Genomic DNA, 21,471 nt, shown 5'->3' on the forward strand with positions numbered 1-21,471 from the left:
ATCGTACAAACATACATGGGGTCTAAAACCATTATTTCGATGAGGCACATTTTTGGTCGTATCAAAGTGTAAATACCCTCTTTAGCCTAAAGGCTGAGGGTATAAAAATTATTTTTTTGTGTTGTAAGCCAGGTTGCAATAGTACTCTGAATTTATTGTTTTACCCTTTTGCAGATAGTCAATCAATAAAATACCTTTGAAGTCACAAAAAACCGTTGCCATAACCTTACCAGCCGATTGAATTGTTTTTGCCTTCTTTGGGGCACTTCCTCCAGCTTCAGTCCATTGTTTGGATTGTTCTTTTGTCTCTGGAGTATAGCAGTGGATCCATGTCTCATCAACAGTTATGAAACGACGCTTAAAATCCATTTTATTTCGCTTAAAACGATCCAAACAAGCTTGAGAAATGTTCATTCTTATGCGTTTTTGATCGACTGTTAACAAATGCGGCACCCATCTTGCAGAAAGCTTTTTCATCTGTAGTTCTTCATGCAAAATTAAATGGACTCGATCCTTTGAGATGCCCATGATATTAGCAATTTCACGCACTTTTATTCGTCGATCATTTAATACACTGTGCAACACTGGAAATGCAAACAACTTCATATGGGCATTTTCTGAAAGTACATATTGAGGCTACAAAAACCTTAATTCGGTTTTGTGTTCTTAGATCGGGTTTTGATTTTATGGCCTCATCTAAACCGGCCTAAAATGAGCCTTTTTTCCAGTGATCGGAACTTTATCTCCGAAACTAATAAGAATTCTGCTCTGCAGTCGTCGGCAATATTGTAGCCATAAAGTAGTAGAACGTATGTGTCAAACAGATGAACTAGGAAAATCTGCATCTAGCGCATCAAATTCGTTAAAATATAGAAAAGTTTACATAATTTCTGAAAGTCCGGTCAGTAGCAAATAACCAGTTTGGAGTTGAACTAAGTAATCGCTCTAAAAATATACCAAATAATGTGACCATCAATTCTTCAGAACATTCTGAAACTTTAAAATGGTTACTTCACGTTGTTTAAAGGGGTATTTCATAACATACCTTTCTCAAAACTTATTTCAAACAATGTTCACACAGACTGTTTATTCTCAAGTTGGGGATTTCAATGACTTATTGAAATATTTACCAAATTGTTGTTGAAAAAGTTGCTATAAACAAGGCGATAAAGGCATTTTACAACTATGCAATGTTCTGAAGAGTTGTGCATTACATTCCAGAGAATATTTTTTCAAAGGTAACTTTAAGAAAAATTTAACAGTTTGGGAGATACGCTGAGAAATATACAAAAATTATAGAATTTTTAGATATATTATAAAATTTGAGACATTATTTATTTATTATTATTTTCTTCTTGCTCTTATCTACAAGTTTGCTGCAGATGTCAAAACAAGATTCGTACTGGTTCTAGAGATGCAGCCCCGATTTGTTTTAAAAAAAATCGATATTTAACCATGTTTAGATGAGGCCATTAAACCCGAACTCGATCTAAGAAAACAAAACCCAAATATGGTTTTTGCCTATTGGTCCTCTTCTTTCATACAATTCTGGACAGAAGTTGTTTGCACGCGATTGGCTCAAAAATGTTGCACAGTGATACCATATCATGCACTTTGGCTACAATTTCTGTTGTTGTTGCTGTTTTTGGACGTCCACTACGTGGTTCATCTTCAATGCTTGTACGACCACGTTTAAATTCAGCAACCCAATTTTTTACTGTTGCATATGAAGGAGCACTTTCACCTAACACATTCACCATATCATTATGAATTTCTTGTCCGATAAACCTTTTTTATGTAAATATTTAATGACAGCACGAATTTCTAATTTTTCCATTGTAAAAAAATTGCGGATGCGTCTTTTTTGAACGCTTGTTTCTATATGAAGGAGTTGCCAGATCGAAACAAAATTTAACATGTGTTCATAACAGAGATGGAAGTTTCCAAAACACTTAACTTTTTTCTGTTTATACCGCGCTTTTTGTGCTAGGCTAACAAGTTTCCGAACTGCCCTCGTATACTAGTCGTTGAGCCGTTTACTTTTCATTCATGTTTTGCAGTTTTTCTAAAAAAAACCCTAAATTTTTAAATTTTGTATTTTGTCTGTCATAAATAACACTGTGATACAAAAGTGGACAAATTTTTTTGCAGGATTTCTGATGCACAAATTCGGTTTTGTGGGAGTCCATAGAAGACGAAAATACCTTTGGTTTCTTTGGGTCACTTCGGGTTTTGATTTTATAACGGTAAATGTAGTGAAAAATGGGCTTTCTTGGATTTTCAAATTTAAACGGATATTACTTCTTTTTTCCACAACCGATTTGCACACACTGTTTTTCATTATAAAGGGGAGAGTAATGCCTTTCGAACAAGCCATAGATTTTTAAAATAGGTTAACAAATGGCTAAGTAATAGTGGTTTAAGTGTGACAAAAACGCATTAAAAAACAGTAAAATGTTTTTCCTTGTGCTCTAGACTGCGTAAACGACACCTAACTGTACAACTATTTACAATTAACAAGTAGGAAATTTAGTTGACTTTCCAAAATGGGAAAAGCCAACGAAATCGGTTGAAAAATGAATGCGTTATGGCATTTTTTGTGTTTCAACTTTTTGGTTTTTTTCATATTTTCCTTTATAAAAGATGGGTATCTTAGCATGTATGATTTTAATTGTGATTATCCTGCTTAACAATTACGCACAAGGTATCAATGTTTTATAAAGGAAAATATGAAAAAACCCAAAAAGTTGAAACACAAAAAATACCATAACGCATTCCTTTTTCAACGGATTTTGTTGGTTTTTCCCATTTTGGAAAGCCAACTAAATTTCCTACTTGCTAACTGTAAATAATTGTACTGTTAGCTGTCATTTACGCAGCCTAGAGCACAAGGAAAAACATTTTACTGTATTTTAATGCATTTTTGTCACACTTAAACCACTATTAATTAGCCATTTGTTAACCAATTTTTAAAATCTATGGCTTTTTCGAAAGGCATTACTCTCCCCTTTATAATGAAAAACAGTGTGTGCAAATCGGTTGTGGAAAAAAGAAGTAATGTCCGTTTAAAGTTGAAAATCCAAGAAAGCCCATTTTTCACTACATTTACCGTTATAAAATGAAAAACCGAAGTGACCCAAAGAAACCAAAGGTATTTTCGTCTTCTGTGCAAATTTTCACTGTAGCACAGTGTAATTTATTTCGATAAATGCTCCCATGTGTTAGAGATGGGACATATTTTATCTTTGTTCGGAGAGTATTTCTACTTGAACAACGTAGAAAAATCGTCGTTCATTCTCAGAATTTTGTATGGCGAATCAAGTCATTTATTCGTATTTGAGGGTCGAACGAAGAATAGAGAATGAACGACGCACCGTGGAAACGGCACATTAGTCTTATTAGTCCAGATTTATTGCTGTGGCGGATTATCTGGAGAGTCTCAATAACTTAATAGTCTGCAAAAAACGACGTTAAACAAAAAAATCTGAATTTAAAACGCTTTATTGATGATTTTCCAAATTTAATTGACGATTTTCGTTATAAAAACACTTGCATATTTAGCATATTTTTTGGCTTATTTAGCATATTTTTTGCATATATTTTGCATGTTTTTGATATGACCCCAATATCGAAAAAATTACCCTCAAAACGCCTAGTTCCAAAATTTGAATCCAATCGGATAAGAAATAAAAAACATGCTAAAATCCGATGTCTAATGATGATAAATATTGAAAAAGTTGAAAAGTTGTACAAACTTTTTTAATTTTGTATTTTGTCGCTATCGGAGTCGTGAAAAACCTGGGCTGATGTCCAAGTCATGTTACAGGTGAGGATTACGTTACTAGCGAATTATATTTCAAATGCCAGCAATTTTGAAACCATTACATAAACCATTACATAAATAAAACTCGCTAGTAGCTATCACATTTTTTCTTAGTTTTATAATGGTTGCACGTCTGCATCACATTTTATGCATTATGTATCAGATCCAAAAACTTCACCTGCATTCATTGTTAGAATTGCTTTTAATATTTCTCAATATTTAATATACCGTTTGGAATAAACGATCTCTCTTATCAGTGTTGTCTTTTTAGGCAATTTGTGTTGTGCAAACCTTCGGTTAGTTCTGATTTTGCTTCTTGTCTGCCATGATTGCTGGCATAAAAATTTTATACAGCGAATTATTTAAAGAACAACTCCATTCGTTAACTACATTATTCAGTATTCACACACGCAAAATTTGCGGTAAAGAAAATTTAGTTTGGTGAAAGCGGAGAAGAAATAGTCCCTCTCTACTTTTTCCTCCCCGCTCTAACCCAAAAACTCAATTTTCTTTTCCGTAAATTTTGCGCGTGTGACTACTGAATTACTAAGTTATAGCAACAGACAGTAGACTACTTCAATGAGTTATTCTTATCTTGAGCGTTATGTTAAACGTTTTGACTTGAGTACCTAATTCTGGGATTCTGATATTCTGTAGATAACATTAACGCAATAGATAAATTACATTGCAATGTTAATGCAATTAAATTTTAGACAAAGTTTAACCAGACATTCAGAAAGACGGTTGTAAAATATTTCACTAAACGTTTAGGAAAAATGAAAGCAGTTGTTTCGAAAGGTAAAAATAACGAACTGTGGATAAAATTTTTCTATTCTTAATACTACACGGTGCTCTTGAATCAAATTTAAATGGAAGGTGCTTATACCTGGGAAGTTTTTGCGGATACTACTATGTTCATAGATGAGAAAAATCAAAAAACAAAAAAAAAAAATCGCCGGAGCGCTTTTTATATAAATCCCGATTCAAATTGACATTTTTAGGGGTTTTTTAGGTTAGACGATTTGGCTGGGAATAAAGAAAATGTTGTAGCTATCAAAATTCTCTACAAGATTGACCATAATGATATTTTCGTAGGTTTTACAATTTTTGAGATATATAAGTTGAAATTGGGACAATTCAAATTCAATTCAATTCTGTATCGTCTCCTTATAAAACAATGTCATGACTGCAATTTCCCAACTTAAACTTATATATCTTTAAAAATGGTACAACCTAGGAAAAATTACATAAGCTAGTCTTGTAGAGAATTTTCACAGCTACAAGATTTTCCCAGGGCCCATGCCGATAAGACTTGCCGTATTCAAGCAAAATTGCGAAACCCTAACAAAAAAACCTAAAAATGTAAACTGAGGTTCTTTATCCCAAAAATGGTACAGCCTGAGAACAAATCGTAAACATCAATCCTGTAGAAATTTTCCCAGCTACAACATTTTCTGTAGCTACAACATTGGACTTGCGGTTTCCAAGCAAAATCGTGAAAACCTAAAAATGTGAATTTTGACCGCGATTTATTTAAAAATCCCTACAGTGATTTTTTCTTGTTTTTGGATTTTTCTCATCTATGAACATTGCTGTTTCAGAATTCACAAAAACTTCCACTGTGTAAGCGGTTTTCATTGTTTTATAACGGGGCGATACAGTCAGTGCATTGTTCAATATCTCAAAAATGGTCAATCGTAAAGGTCAATCTTGTAGAAAAATTTCATAGCCACAACATTTTTATACCCTACACCACTATGTGGTAAGGGGTATTATGTGTTAGTGCATTTGTATGTAACATACAAAAGGAAGCGAGATAGACCCATAGTTCCTTCTAGGGATATACATAGAATCACTTTCTGAGTCGATTTATGCATGTCCGTCCGTCCGTCCGTTCGCAACATACAGGTCGCATTTGTTGACCGATTTCGCTGAAAATTGGGGAATACCATTTTTTTAGCCGTCGGAAGATCAAGTTCGAAGATGGGCTATATCGGTCCAAGTTTTGGTATAGCCCCCATATAACGGTACCTCCCGATTTAAGGTATTTTAAGGATCTTAGCCGCATTTGTTGCCCAAACCAGCTGAAATTTTACATTTGAGGTTCCCAATGGCCGCGAAATTGCTCCACTAAAAATTGTCAAGATAGGTCCACGGTTCGGTATACTCCCCATATAACGATACCTCCCGATTTAAGGTATTTTATGGATCTTAGCCACATTTTTTGCCCAAACTAGCTGAAATTTTACATATGAGTTTCTCAATGGCCGCGAAATTGCTCCACTAAAAATTGTCAAGATAGGTCCACGGTTCGGTATAGTCCCCATATAACGATACCTCCCGATTTAAGGTATTTTAGGGATCTTAGCCACATTTTTTGCTTGAACTAGCTGAAATTTTACATATGTGGTTCCCAGTGGCCACGAAATTTCGCCACTTAAATTGAGCCAAATTATATCGAAATCGGTTCAGATTTGGATATAGCTCCCATATATATGTTCGCCCGATTTCACTTATTTGCTGCACCAAACGCGCTATATACGTCCGATTTTGATGAAATTTGGAAAGTTTGACTGAATTCGGTCTAGAAATAAGTGTGCCAAATTATATCGAAATCGGTTCCGATTTGGATATAGCTCCCATATATATTTTCGGCCGATTTCACGTATTTTCTGTACCAAACACGCTATATATTTCCGATTTCGATGAAATTTGGAATGTGTGACCGAATTCAGTCTAGAAATAAATGTGCCAAATTATTTAGAAATCGGTTCAGATTTGGATATAGCACCCATATATATTTTCGGCCGATTTCGCGCATTTGCTGCTCCAAACACGCTATATAAGTCCGATTTCAATGATATTTGGAATGTGTGACTGAATTCGGTCTGGAAATAAATGTGCCAAATTATATCAAAATCGGTTAAGATCTGGATATAGCTCCGATTTATATTTTACATATTCACAGTGGTGTAGGGTATTATATAGTCGGCCCCGACCGACTTTGATCCTTTCCTTACTGGTTTCAGTCTCATTTTGATAGGTTTCTAAGCAAAATCGTGAAAACCTAAACAACCCCTGAAACCTAAACAACCCCTGACGGTGTAATGCCCTTCCATTTAAATTTGATTCAAGAGCACCGTGTAGGGTATTATATAGTCGGCCCCGACCGACTTTGATCCTTTCCTTACTGGTTTCAGTCTCATTTTGATAGGTTTCTAAGCAAAATCGTGAAAACCTAAACAACCCCTGACGGTGTAATGCCCTTCCATTTAAATTTGATTCAAGAGCACCGTGACTATTAACATAATTAAAAAAACACGTCAGTAGTGAAATTCTGTAACGATTTGAATTTATAGATATAGAAACAGCATATCGTCACCATAAATGCCCGAAGACGTAACCCACAAAATCAAAACTTTACAGGAGAACCAAAAAAACGTTATAAAATTAAAAACTGTTTTACGGAATAGTAATCTTATGAAGGCGAGTATATGGGATATTATTATCATATACGAAGGGGAATAAGTAGTGAAACCAAAACCGCTGAATTGATTAGTTTTGACATCCTCCATTACAACAAAATCTGCAATATTATCCCATTTTCAGAAATGCCATTTCTTGAATAGGATCGTTGTTTTTGAACGTAGAAGCGTGAATACATGCCAGCGCATGTATTTTAGCTTTATGTATCAGATTACGTCAAAAAACTAATTTCGATTTTCATGTCGGTTACGTCTTCGGGCATTTATGGTGACGATATGTTGATTTTAACGTTGAAAAAAAAAAAACAACTCTGTTGGTAACTGTAACTTTTAGTGACAACTTTATATTGGCTGTTCACTTATCGATTGCGGGAGCCACCATGGTGCAAGGGTAAACATGTCCGCCTTGCACCCAGAATGTCTGCGCTTGAATTCCTGGCCAAAACATAAAATTTTCGGCGGTGCAAATTCCCTCACTGTCATGCGAGCACTCATTAGTATGAGATAAGTCTCCCTTGTCTCTTCGGGGATGTTGCGAGAACATATCGTTACCAGAAAGGCCCGAAGACGTAACCCACATGAAAATCAAAATACATGCTCAGGCAAAATTTCAAGCTTCTACGTTCTAAAATAACAATCCTATTCAAGAAATAGAATTCGAAAAATGGTATAACATTGCAGATGTTGTTGTAATGACCGACCAAGCGTTTTCGCGGTTTTAGTTTCATTACTTACTCCCATTCGCACATGAATACTCGTTCTCATAAGATTGATATTCTATAAAACAGTTTTTCATTTTATAACGTTTTTTGCTTCTCCTGCAATCTTATGGTGTTGTGGATTATGGCATTTCAGGTGATGATATGTATGTATGTACTTATCGATTATTTACCGAAATTATAGGTAATAATAGATTTTTTCAAAAAATATGTTAACTGTTACGGAATTGGTTTTGAATTTTAGATGTTGTTAGTGGCTAGACAGATATCAATATCAGAGTCTACACTCGAGACTCTAGATGATCATAATTTGACTAGCAAAGTGCCCGCTACTTCGTATGCGGAAAGGATATAAAAACACGTAAAAAAGTGTCAGTCGGCCTTGCCGACAGATATATACCCTCAGCCAATGTGAAGTGAAACTTTCAACTACGGACAGATCTAATGTATTTAAGGTCTCTTCAGAATTGTGTGGCCCTTTTTGGTTATTTGAACTTGTCGACAAAAATATGGATTAGGAATTAACTGCACTAAGACACAAATGTTGAACTTTTGTGAGGTGGGTACCCTTAGGGAGGTCGATATGGGTCAGTTTAGAAGTTAAACTAAATTTTGACAAAATATTAGGAGATCCAAAGTTTGGACCAAATTGGTTGCCCTATTCAAGTGATTCGTCCTAACATTTTAGTGACATTTTGAAAATATTGGGGAGAAGTACCGGAAGTTGTGGACCGGTATTGCCCCATGAGACTAGTTTGGGTATAATATGACGAAGACCAAATGTTGGACCAAATCGGTTGAACAGTTCGAGAGTTACCGCGCTCTCCGACCACACATATGGTGACATAGGGATTTTAACACCTTTCGGACTGTTTTCCTAAGAAATATGGACTTGCCCCTGAAAACACTTTTAACATCGTAATGGAGGTAGCGAATGCAAATCGCTTCAACAAAAATCAAAGTGATTCGAGAGCAGGTCTTAAAGTGAACTTATCCGACATTTTGTGTGAGAGGTACCATAAGAAGTAGACAAATATAGTCCATATTCGAACCTGATCTATATCTGGTAGATATATTAGGATGTGCAAAGTATGGATTACATCGGTCACTCCCTTCAAAAGTTATCGTGCCCACAATTTTTCCGAACAGTTTTGAACTTTTGATATGGCGTATCTTCGAATTTAAACTATGTTTGGACAAAATATTACGAAGGCCAAATTTTGGACCGAATCGGCAGATCCGTTTGAGAGTTATCTTGCGCTGCATCCTCTACCCACGGCTCCATAGGGGCTTTTTGCATCTTTCAGGTTATTTTCTCAAGAAGTATGGACTTGCCCCTGATGAAACTTGTACCATCGTATGGGGGGCAGTGAATACAAGTTGTTGCAACAAAAATCAAAGCGATTCGAGAGCAGGTCCTAATCTGAACTTATCCGAAATTTTGTGTGGTAGGTACCCGAAGGAGTGGACCCAATTGAGTGCATATTGGAACCTCATCTAAGTTTAGTAGAAATTTCACGATGTACAAAGTATGGATCAAATCGGTTACTTCCTTCAAGATTTATCGTGCGCACAAATTTTCCGAACATTTTCGAACTTTTGTGGGGCAGGTACCGGAAAGAGTGGACCGATATAGCCCATCTTCGAACTTAAAGTAAGTTTGGGCCAAATATTACGAAAGCCAAATTTTGGACCGAATCGGTTAATCCATTCGAGAGTTATCGTGCGCTCCAGCCGGACAGACCGACATTGCTAAATCAACTCCACATTGTCTGAAACGGATTTCGTCCAAACATACTTGGGGTCTAAAACCATTATTTCGATGAGGCACATTTTGCCCGTGTGAAAGTGTATATACCCTCGTTAGCATAAATGCTGTGGGTATAAAAACAAATAAAGAATATTTAATATGGAAATTGTGAAAATCGGACATTTTGTTGTACTAATAACAATTTTAATTAATATTTATTTTTAAACCTTCAACCTTTAGTCTAGAAGGGTATATACACTTTGATACGAACAAGTAAAAAAATATCAGTCGGCTTTGCCGACAGAGATATACCCTCAGCCTGTGCGGATTGAAATATTTTTTCTTCAAAAAAAAAAAAAAAAAAAAAAAAAACATGTATTTAGGGGGTTTTTAAAAATGTTGGCCGTATGCACCGACAAAAGTATGGATAGGATTAAAGCTCAAAAATTTGCGGGGATATCGATAGTTAGGGTTTTTTTTATCACACTAGCCTGCGAAAAACATAATATAGCTATATTCGGTTCGAGCCTTCCAGGCACTACATACATGTGGTGCCATAGGGTTTTTCTTACAACCTTCGGGCTCTTTTCTCAAGAAGTATGGACTTGCCCCTGAAAAAACTTTTACTGTCGTTATTGAGACAGCGAATGCAAGTTGCTTCAACAAAAATCAAAGGGATTCGAGAGCAGGTCTTTAAGTGAATTTATCAAAAATTTTGTGTGGGAGGTACCCGAAGGGGTGGAGAAATATAGTCCATATTCGAACCTGATCTATATCTGGTAGATATTTTAGGATGTGTAAAGTATTGACCAAATCGGTCACTCCCACCAAGAGTTATCGTGTGCACAATTTTTCCAAACATTTTTGAACTGTTGTGGGGGTGGTACCTAAAGGAAACGATATGACTTATCTTCGCACTTAAACTAAGTTTGCACAAAATATTACATCCGTTCGAGAGTTATCTTGCGCTCTAACCACTACACACGGTGTCGTAGGTCTTTTTTGTACCTTTCAGGCTATTTTCTCAGGAAGTATGGACTTGCCCCTGATGAAGATTATACCGTTATATGGGGGGCAGTGGATGCAGGTTGCTACAACAAAAATCAAAGCGATTCTTGAACAGGCCCTAAACTGAACTATACCGAAATTTTGTGTGGGAAGTACCCGAAAGAGTGGACCGATTGAGTCTCGACATTGTCAATGAACTATAACTATTTATACTAAAATTCATCTGACAACGCCAACTCCTTTTATATTTGGCCACCGTTTATCTGAACGCGACATAGTGCAGCGTTTTTTTGAGGTTATGCGCCATTATCTCGGGAACTATGGACTTGCTCTCGAAAAAAATTACAATGACGTAACGAGGGCCGCACGAACATCCTGTTACAAAAAAATTTATAACGATTCGTGAGGTGTCACTAAACTGCACTTATTTCAAATTTTGTGTGGAAGGTACCTGAATAGGGTTTTTTCGAAAAAATTTCGCACTAAATGTTGGCCTGTGATGCTGTGTGGGCTACATATCAAATTATGCGTAATCGCGAGTACTTTAATCCTATTAATGGTTCTTAGAAAACTCCTATTATCTTGGGGCCCAGCACAATCAAAAAGATATACTGTACCCAAAAAGTAGGGTTTTTCTAAGAACCATTAATAGGACAAAAAAAAGGTCCACGTTTTGGTATAGCTCCAATAGAACGGTATCGCCCGATTTTCGATATTTTCAAGGTTTTAGCCACATTAAACAACCAATGTAGCTGATATTTGGTATTTAGTCTTCGCCAGGTCTTGCAAAATATTTTTACAGAGAATTGTTGGTATTGGTTCACGGTTTGATATAACCACCGTGGAACGGTACCGCCCAATTTTCGGGTTTTTAAGGTTTTAGCCACATTATCCGCCCAAAATTACAGAAATTTGGTGTTGAGTTTATTGAATACATCAAAATTTTGTCTTCAAATAATAGAATTTTCCTTAAAATTTTTCTGAATGCTCAATGGTCAATAAACGGCACATTTTTCGTTAAAAATCGAAATTTTGACTTTGTATTCTTTTCCTTGACGGTATATTCTTTTTTTGAGATAATGGCCCTGGAGCTCCAAAAAATCTGCCGTCACTAACTAAACTTGGTTGTGTCTAACATAACACTCGCGTACATACTTGATTACGTCCAAATATAGAACGTACATCGTACCACTCCTTAGGGTATCTCTAGAGATGGACAGTGGGTAAATACCCAATGGGTAAATACCCGGTAAATTGGGTAAATTGGGTAAATACCGGGTAAATACCCATTTGTGGGTATTTATTTGGGTATTTACTATATTGAATCTCTAATACAAGACCTTAGACCCTATTTCTGGGTTTTGGTTATAAAATCGATTCAAAATGGATAGTTTTACAATACTTTAAACAAGTGGGTAAATACTTGGGTAAATACCCGAGTATTTACCCAAGTGTTGGGTAAAAACTCATTAACTGCCGAACCACTTAACGTAGGCTGACAAAATTTGGCTCAAATCTTTCTTATGTCAAAAGAACTTCTGGTACTGAACATGGGGTCTCTGGGTCCATGTTTTGATATAGCCCTCATATATCCGTACCTCCCGATTTAAGGTATTTATTAACTATTAGCCTTATTGTACAATCATAGTGGATGAAATTTGGCACAGTGAGTTCTCAATATGTAGAAAATATCCGTGCAAACATTTGTCAACATAGGTCCACGTTTTCTAGTAGCCCCCATATAAGGGTACCCCGATTTTGAGTATTTACCCAAATGTTGGGTAAAAACTGTTTAACTGCCGAACCGCTTGACGTAGGCTGACAAAACTAGGCATAAATCTTTCTTATGTCAAAAGAACTTCTGCTACTGAATATGGGGTCTCTGGTTTCATGTTTTGATATAGCCCCCATATAGCCGTACCTCCCGATTTAAGGTATTTTTTACCTATTAGCCACATTCTACAATCACACTGACTGATTTGGTTATAACCTAAACCCAGAAATAGGGTCTAAGATGTTGTATTAGCGATTCAATATAGTAAATACCCAAATAAATACCCACAAATGGGTATTTACCCGGTATTTACCCACCGTGTGGGTATTTACCGAGTAAATACCATCTCTAGGTATCTACCACACAAAATTTGGAACATGTAAAGTTTAAGGTTTTTTATATCCTCAGCCTTTCGGCTAGAAAGGGTAAATCACTTTGATACGGGCAAAATGTGCCTCATAGAAATAATGGTTTTACACCCCAAGTATGTTTGGACGAAATGTGTTTCAGACAATTTGGAGTCGATTTAGCAATGTCCGTCCGTCCGTCTGTCTGTCTGGCAGGCTGGAGCGCACGATAACTCTCGAACGGATCAACCGATTTGGTCCAAAATTTGGCTTTCGCAAAATTTTGTCCAAACTTAGTTTAAGTTCGAAGATGGGTTATATCAGTCCTCTCCTTCCGGTACATCCCCCATAAAAGTTCGAAAATGTTCGGAAAATTTGTACGCACGATAACTCTTGAAAGGAGTAACCGATTTGGTCCAAAGTTTGCACATCGTGAAATTTCTACCAAACTTAGATGAGGTTCCAATATGGATTCAATCGGTCCACACCTTCGGGTACCTCCCACATAAAATTTCGAAAAAGTTTAGTTGAGGACCTCCTCTCGAATCGTTTTGATTTTTGTTGTATTATCTTGTATTCACGGCCCCCATACGGCGGTACACGTTTCATCAGATGCAAAACCCTCCTTCCTGAGAAAGTAGACTGAAAATTTCAAAAAAAAGCCCTTACGACACCGTGTGTAGTGGTTGGAGCGCAAGATAACTCTCGAACGGATCTGCCGATTCGATAAAAAATTTGGCTTTCATAATATTTTGTCCAAACTTAGTTTAAGTCAGAAGATAAATCATATCGGTTCACTCCTTCAGGTACCCCCCCCCCCCACCCACAAAATTTGAAAAATGTTCGGAAAAATTGTGCGCACGATAACTATTGAAGGGACGGACCGATTTGGTCCATACTTTACGCATACTAATATATCTACCAGAAATAGATCAGTTTTGAATATGTATTATTTTTGTCACACAAAATTTCGGATAAGCTCTTGACTAACTTTGATTTCTGTTGAAGCAACTTGCAATCGCTGTCTCAATTACAACGGTAACACTTTTTTCAGTGGCAAGTCCATACTTCTTGGGAAAACAGACCGAAAGTTGTAAAAACCCCTATGGCACCAAAAAAGTTCAAAATTTGTACCCAAGTGCAGCTTAGGGTATGTTCGAAGATCCTTTGGAAATTTATACCGATGATGTACAGCCATATTATGATGTACAGCCATTCGTACAACAAAAGTTCGAATTTCCAAAAACCCTTTAATACATTTTTCTAACTTTCCATCAGTGACTCCCATCCCATTCCCTCATTCCTCATTATGTTTTTTTTATCACAGGTCCTCGTTTTGGTCAACGGCATGTCCAAGCTCTGTTATTATTCATCGGTATTGCCATTAATTACATGACAAAATACAGCGCCAGTATATCATTGGTGGCAATGACAAATGCAGCAACTACTAATCCCAATTTTCCGGTAAGTCCAGCCTTCATAAGTTATGCAAAAGCAAATATATACTAACCTAACTACCATTTTCCAGCAATACGATTGGAGTGAATCGGAGAAGTCGTACATACTTTCCAGTTACTTTTGGGGCTATGTTGTTAGCCAACTTCCTGCCGGTTATATTTGTAATCGTTTTGGCGCCAAAATAACATTATTTGGAGCAACACTTTGCTCCTCATTGGTTGGTCTCGTGTTACCCTTTACATTAAAATGGGGTGATTGGCAAATATTTTGTGCTGTACGTGTGATGCAAGGACTTTTACAGGGTTTTGATTTGCCCGCTGCTTATGCCCATTTGGCTAAATGGAGTCCCGTGGAAGAGAGAAATCGTTTGGGAGCTGTGGCAAGTTCGGGTATTGAATGCGGCACATTATTGGCCATGGTGATAAGTGGTCTAATAGCAGTTTCAAGTTTAGGCTGGCCCGGAATTTCTTATACATCATGTGTTGTTGGAATAATTTGGTGTGTGTTCTGGGAGATATTTGCTGCCAGCTCTCCAAATACTTCAACATTTATAACTGCTGAAGAAAGATATTATATTCAGACATCATTGGCTATGAACAAAGCTAATGATAATATCAAGAAATTAATACCCACACCGTGGAAAGCTATTTTACAATCACCCGCTGTGTGGGCGGGGTTGGTATCACGCAGTTCAGAAGCTTGGTGTTTTACAACAATTCAAGCATCAATACCAGACTACATGAATGGTGTCTTCGGTTTGGACATGAAAAATAACACCCTATATTCAGCCCTGCCCTTTATAACGCTATGGATCATGTCCTATGTGTATTTAATACTGGCCGATGTTCTGCTTAGAAAGAAAATATTATCATTGAATGCCTTAAGGAAAACATTTAACTCAATATCTTTCTGGATACCAGCTGTGTTCCTTTTTGGCCTTTGTTTCGTGCACGGTGAGCAACAGGTTTTGGCCGGTACTTTATTCATTTTCATAGTGGCTGTCAATGCTGGCAGCATGATTGGTAGTGGCTTGAACGTTCTAGATTTATCTCCAAATCATGCCGGTGTTGTGTTGAGCATAATTAATGGTTCGGCAAGTATTATGCCAATTTTAACACCTCTTGTATCGGGTGCTATTATACAGGATAGTGTAAGTTAAGAATGCATATGTAATTTAATTGGAACAGAATTCTTAAATTGTATCCTTTGTTTAGTCTAATTATAGGCAATGGCAAATTGTGTTTGCCATTTCTGGCATGGTATACCTGGTTGGTAATACAATTTATCTCATTTGGGGTTCCACGCAACTGCAACCTTGGGATGATCCAAATTTCCTCGAAAATAAAAACCATCATCACACTGAATGCAGCACTGATGATCAACGTACTACTGGGAGTAAGGATGTCGTGTGATAAATGAAAACTAATAAATATTGAAAATTATTCCAAAAAAATTGTGTAATTAAGTACTAGAATAAGGAGAAACAGGTAGAGTGAGTTAGCGGCGGAATATATAAGAATGTTTTTTATTCATCTAAAATGGAATGAAGTGTTCATTAACCGACCATCGACCAAAGAATTCGTCTGGTTGTGTGTCTAGTAATCAACCGTTAATAATGAAAACGAAAAAGTTACCTCCGGACATATTTTAAGGACATTATAATGCGAACTTGCCCCCGATACTTGCGGAATTTTTGTATAAAATTACCAGTTTAGGCACTTGCACTCAACAAGAATAGTACAAAGGCCATATTATCAGCATACAGGAAGTGTCATGGGATTTCAACTGTGTAAAAACCCAAAGGGGCCCACTCAGAAGGTCTGTGCTTTAATCCCTGTCCCCTCAACGTAATACTGGCTTAAATTTCCTTAGTATTTCAGCCATTTAAAATTTGTCTACAGGTGGGCTCGTAAGACAAGACGCACAGTGTTTCAGAATGTTTTTTCCTGGTCAAAACTCTGTAACTTTTGCATGGATAGAGATATTTTCATAATTTTTGTTCGACAGGTAACACAATCCAATTTCCGATTTATATGTTTTAACTACTTAAAAAATGACAAACATCAATAAGCAACCCATAAAATAGAAAAAAATCAAAAAAAAGGAAGATTTTTTTTTAAACTTTTTTTCAATATCTATTTTTTCCAAAATTAAAAAAAATACTCATTGGGTTTTCATAAAACTCATATATTAAAACAAGTAAGAACGGCTTTATGTTCGGTCGGGCCGAGCTTGTTATACCCTCTACCACGAGTGGTATTTAAGTAAAATTTAACTATTAGTTTCCTTTCGTTTATGAAGAAGACTTAATACAATTTCGTTAACCTCCAAAATACCGAAATTCTGGAGGTACCGTTCTATGATGGCTATATCAAAACGTCGATCTATGCCGTAAAATTTCTGGCGTACAGTGTTTAGACTCAAAGAAGACTAAATACCAAATTTCTGATATTTCAATAAGATAATGTGATTAAAACCTAAAAAAGCCGTAAATCAAGAGGTACGCTTCTATGGGGGATATAGGAAGACGTGGACCTTTACTGATAATTTATTTCTGAACCTTTTATAATCCCACGAAAGACTAAATAACAAATGTCAGTAATGTCTGTGGGATATTGACTGCACATCTTTTACAATCACGAAAATCGGGAGGTACCGTTCTATGAGGGCTATATCGAAACGTGGACCTATACCGACGAAATTCAGTCGGAAAGGGTGTTACTTCCAACGTAGACTTAAAAACAAATTTCAGCCATTGCTGTGGGATGTTCAAAATACCGACAATCGGGAGGTACCGTTCTATGGGGGCTATAAGAAAGCGTAGACATATGCCGACAAATGTCGTATGGAAAGTTTTGTACCTCCAATGAGGACTAAATACCAAATTTCAGCAATTTCGGAGGAATATTGAGGCCACCACCTTTAAAATAATGCAAATCGGGAGGTACCGTTCTTTGGGGCTATATAAAGGCGTGGAACCATACCAACAAAATTCTGGGGAAAAATTGTATATTCCCAACGAAGGCTAAGTACCAAATTTCAGCCATTTCGGTGTGATAATGAAGATAAAACCTTCAAAATACCGATAATCGGGTGGTACCGTTCTATGGGGGCTATATCAAAACGTGGACCGATATAGCCCATTTGCAATACCAAACATCCTAGAAGAAATATAAACTTTTATACCAAAGTACGCAGCTCCATCTTAAAAATTGCGATCTGTATCTTGATTTCAACAGACGGATGAACGGACGGGCGCACTGGCGGACGGACGGACTTTGTAATATCGACTTAGCATTTAACCCTGATCAAGAATATAAAAGTATATAACTTTATAGGGTCTCCGATGAAAAATTCGATGTGTTACAAACGGAATGACAAATTTAATAATACCCTCCATATTATGGTGGAATTATTTGTTTACAGAAATTTGCAAAAATGTCGTATTTTCAAAAATGGCAAAAAATTGTCGTCTTTAAGTACACGCCCACATCTTAGAATATTTTGACTTAATTTTTTGGTTACCATAGTTTACTATCGAATCTCATATAGAAATTAGCAATCGGTGACGACAAAAAATTGTGGTTTTGGCTAGGAAAATCGATTTCTGAAACACTTTCAAAAGTTTCCGGTTAGATCAAGGTAGCCAGTTTGATGTTTTTGAGCATGTGGGTTTGGCCGTTTGGGCAACGGGTACCTCAAATATGGTAAAGAATACTAGAGTTGTGTTGTTCCGGAACGAACTAGTTCCAAGGAACTATTCCGTACAAGGAACTATTGGAATTATATCCAACTCTTGCATTCATATTGTTCCTTTAGTTCATTTAGTTCCTATAATTCCGCACTTCGATCTTTCTCATTCGTTTCGTTTATTATTCAGACGGTGCCACATTGTTAAATAAAAGTAAATCACATGCACGTTACATCGCTGCAACTTATTTATTTGCATGTCAATTAATCCACCAAACGGTGAAAGAGAAAGCTTCACGTAACTATTTCGGTCTCGGAACTATTTGGAGCGAAGAAAACAAAATTAACGACGAAAGAGAGGGATTCATTGAACTACATTAATCACGGATTTGGAACTATATTAAGGAACTAGAAAGAAAGATCCGCTCCGGGAACTAGACTACCCAACTCTCGAGAATATAACAAAACAGTAGCAAAATAAACATGGAAATAATGAGTGAAATTCTATACAGTAGTTGTTGTTGTAAAATTGATTCAAATATAGTACAAGCTTAATAAGAATTTACACTATAATTAAAAATTTTAAATTAACTAAATTAATTCATCTAGTTAAGTTAAATCCACTCGTTTATATTCGTAAATATATGGTACAGGGGTATCTAATTGCAACAGAAGTCGACTCAGTTCGTCTAGACATTATCTTTATAAATAAAAATCAAATGTTGTTCGTTGGTAATGGCATCCCTTGAGAACGGGCGGACTGATTTCGAATAATTTTTTTTTCTTTCAAAATTTCCTCCAAAAACTACTTACTTACTTACATAGCTGGCCCATTACAGAAAATGTGTTCCATAGGCCGAACTAAGAAAAGATCTCCATTTCTCTCTATTTGTTGCTTCGCACTCTGGAATACCGCGCCTTTTCATCTCATCATCCACTTGTTTGCGCCATCTATTCCTTGGCCTGCCAATTCTGCGTGCACCGCCAAGCGGTCCGTATTTATACGCCTTTTTAGCGGGTTCATCATCGCTCATTCTTATGATATGGCCTAGCCAACGCAATCGCTGCATCTCGATGCGTTTAACAATATTGACGTCAGCTCGTGGTTCATGCGAAGTCGATATTCACCGTCAACGCAGATTGGTCCGTAGATCTTTCGAAGAATTTTCTCTCAAACACACCAAGCACCAGCTTCCACAGTCGTTCCGAGCTCAATGGACGCATTGCGCGTCGAAATCCAAGTATGGATTTAGCTGCTGTTTGCATGGAGTGGGCAATGCTTTTCCATTGCGCTGATATGTTATCGGGATGAGGAGTGCTTTGATTAAGCAATTGGGCTAGTTGAGTGGAATACGCTGTGGCTGTCTGTTGTGATTGCAGCTTACGATGTCTAACTCTCGTGTTGTGTCTGTTCGTACTTTGTTTGCTACGTTTAAGCGGGTGCGTACCTTTGCTGCAACAAGGTAGTGGTCCGAATCAATGTTTGCGCCTCGGAACGATCGTACATCCAACACACTCGATGAATGTCTTCCATCTATCACAACATGATCAATTTGATTTCTTGTTTTCTGATCTGGAGACAGCCTGGTGCCCTTATGAATATCGAGATGATTAAATCTGGTACTGCTAACTACCACGTTTTTTGCAGCTGCAAAGTCTATCAGCCTCATACCGTTGTCAGATGTTTCACTGTGGAGACTGAATTTCCCGACTGTTGGGCCAAAGATATTCTCTTTTCCAATTTTGGCCTTAAAATCGCCTAGTATAATTTTAATGTCATGGGCGGGGCAACGGTCATAAGTTTCTTCTAAGCGCTCGTAAAATATATCTTTGGTCTGTTCGTCCTTTTCTTCATTGGGAGCATGAGCGCAGATAAAGCTGATGTTGAAGAATTTAGCTTTTATTCGAATTGCAGCAAGTCTTTTATTCACTGGGGTGAAGCTGGATACCAGATGTTTTAGTCTCTGACTAACTACAAATCCGCAATCAAACTCATGCTTTACGTCATGGCAGCTATAATACAGTGCGTCACCTTTAGGTGTTATTGTGACGCCTGTCCCAATCCATCGTATTTCCTTCCTTTTCAAGTACGTCTGCCAATGCGAAGACTGCACTTTCTCTATAAAGAGTGCGAACATTCTAGGTGCAGATTCGCAGATCATGGTCCTTAAAACGTTTGCGGGGTTCGTCAACTTTAGAGGGGTTTTCTTTTCTTTCGTTTTTTCGTAGTAGGCTGTTTTTTCAAGGGGAGGGTTACTAACCCGACGCCCAAACCCAAATTTTAACGTTCTGCGCGGCACATGTTAGCTCACTACCTTTACGCAGCTATTCGGTTATGGCGAATAACGCGGCGGTTTCGCTGAAGCTGGGACCTTGAATATTGAATGTGCCTTATTGTTGGTGTGTAGGGGTGAGATAAGGCTTAGACTTAGGATAGAAGTACTGGAATGGAATGCTGTGAAAAGGTAAAATCAGAATTCTAAAATTTGCAATGTGAGTCGCTGTTGGTGTATGTCTATGAGGTCGTAGTTTTGGAAATTCGAAATTAAAAATAGGGGTAGCAGAGTATGGGTGCGACACGGCACTGACCAAGAAAAAAACAACAAAACCAAACACAATAATTATGCCGTATATAAAAGATATTGATTTTATATCACAAGTTTGCTTTAAAATCTGTAGGTACCGTAACGTGGGCTTATACAAAATCATTGACATATACCAAATATTTTTGGCAACTAAACTTCCTCATAAAGGACTCAAAATATTAAATTATGTTAAAATAAGTTTGAAAGAAATTTTTGAAAAAGTTTTAGAGTTATCTTGCGCAATATCCGACAGGGTTTTGAGCTTTTGGGTCATTATCTTAGGAAGTATTGACTTACTCCGGAACAAAATGTACCATTGTAAATGTGGCCGCTCCAACAATCTACTGAAAAAGAGTCAAAACGATGCGAGAGGAGCTCCTAAACTTCACTTTATCCGAATTTTGTGTGGGAGGAGCTTTTAGGCCAATATCTCAGGAATTATTGACTTACTCCGGCAAAAAATAGTACAGTCGTAAAGCGAGCCACAAAAAAAATTACTGAAAAGAAAATTCAAAACGATCCGTGAGGAGCTCTTAAACTTCACTTTATCCGAATTTTGTGTGGGAGGTACTCGAAGGAGTGGACGGATACAATCCATATTCCAACCTGATACATGAAATAATACGATGTGCAAAGCACGCACCAATCAGAAATTCCTTGCGAGGATTATCTTGCGGATTTGCCATTTTGGTTGGTGCCGTCAGGGTTTCTTGGAGTTTTTGGGCCAATATCTCAGGAAGTACGGACTTCCGCAAGAAAAAAATTGTACCGTTATAAAGGGAGCCGCAAGGAAAACTTACTGAAAAAAATTACAAAACCATCCGAGAGGAGC

General features: G+C 37.1%; 1 protein-coding gene across 1 annotated transcript; it reads left to right on the forward strand.

The window, feature by feature from the left end:
• The first annotated feature begins 4,544 nt into the window (after positions 1-4,544).
• On the forward strand, positions 4,545-15,817 carry LOC141406573 (putative inorganic phosphate cotransporter). The gene is made up of 4 exons (XM_073992303.1): positions 4,545-4,621; positions 14,234-14,370; positions 14,435-15,514; positions 15,579-15,817. Exons 1-4 carry the CDS (start codon positions 4,600-4,602, stop codon positions 15,774-15,776), a joined length of 1,437 nt encoding a protein of 478 aa, XP_073848404.1. The 5' UTR covers positions 4,545-4,599; the 3' UTR covers positions 15,777-15,817.
• Positions 15,818-21,471: the final 5,654 nt, after the last annotated feature.

Source organism: Musca autumnalis, unplaced genomic scaffold (assembly GCF_047663935.1).
Source record: "Musca autumnalis isolate F117 unplaced genomic scaffold, ASM4766393v1 scaffold_5, whole genome shotgun sequence".
Classification (NCBI taxonomy): domain Eukaryota; kingdom Metazoa; phylum Arthropoda; class Insecta; order Diptera; family Muscidae; genus Musca; species Musca autumnalis.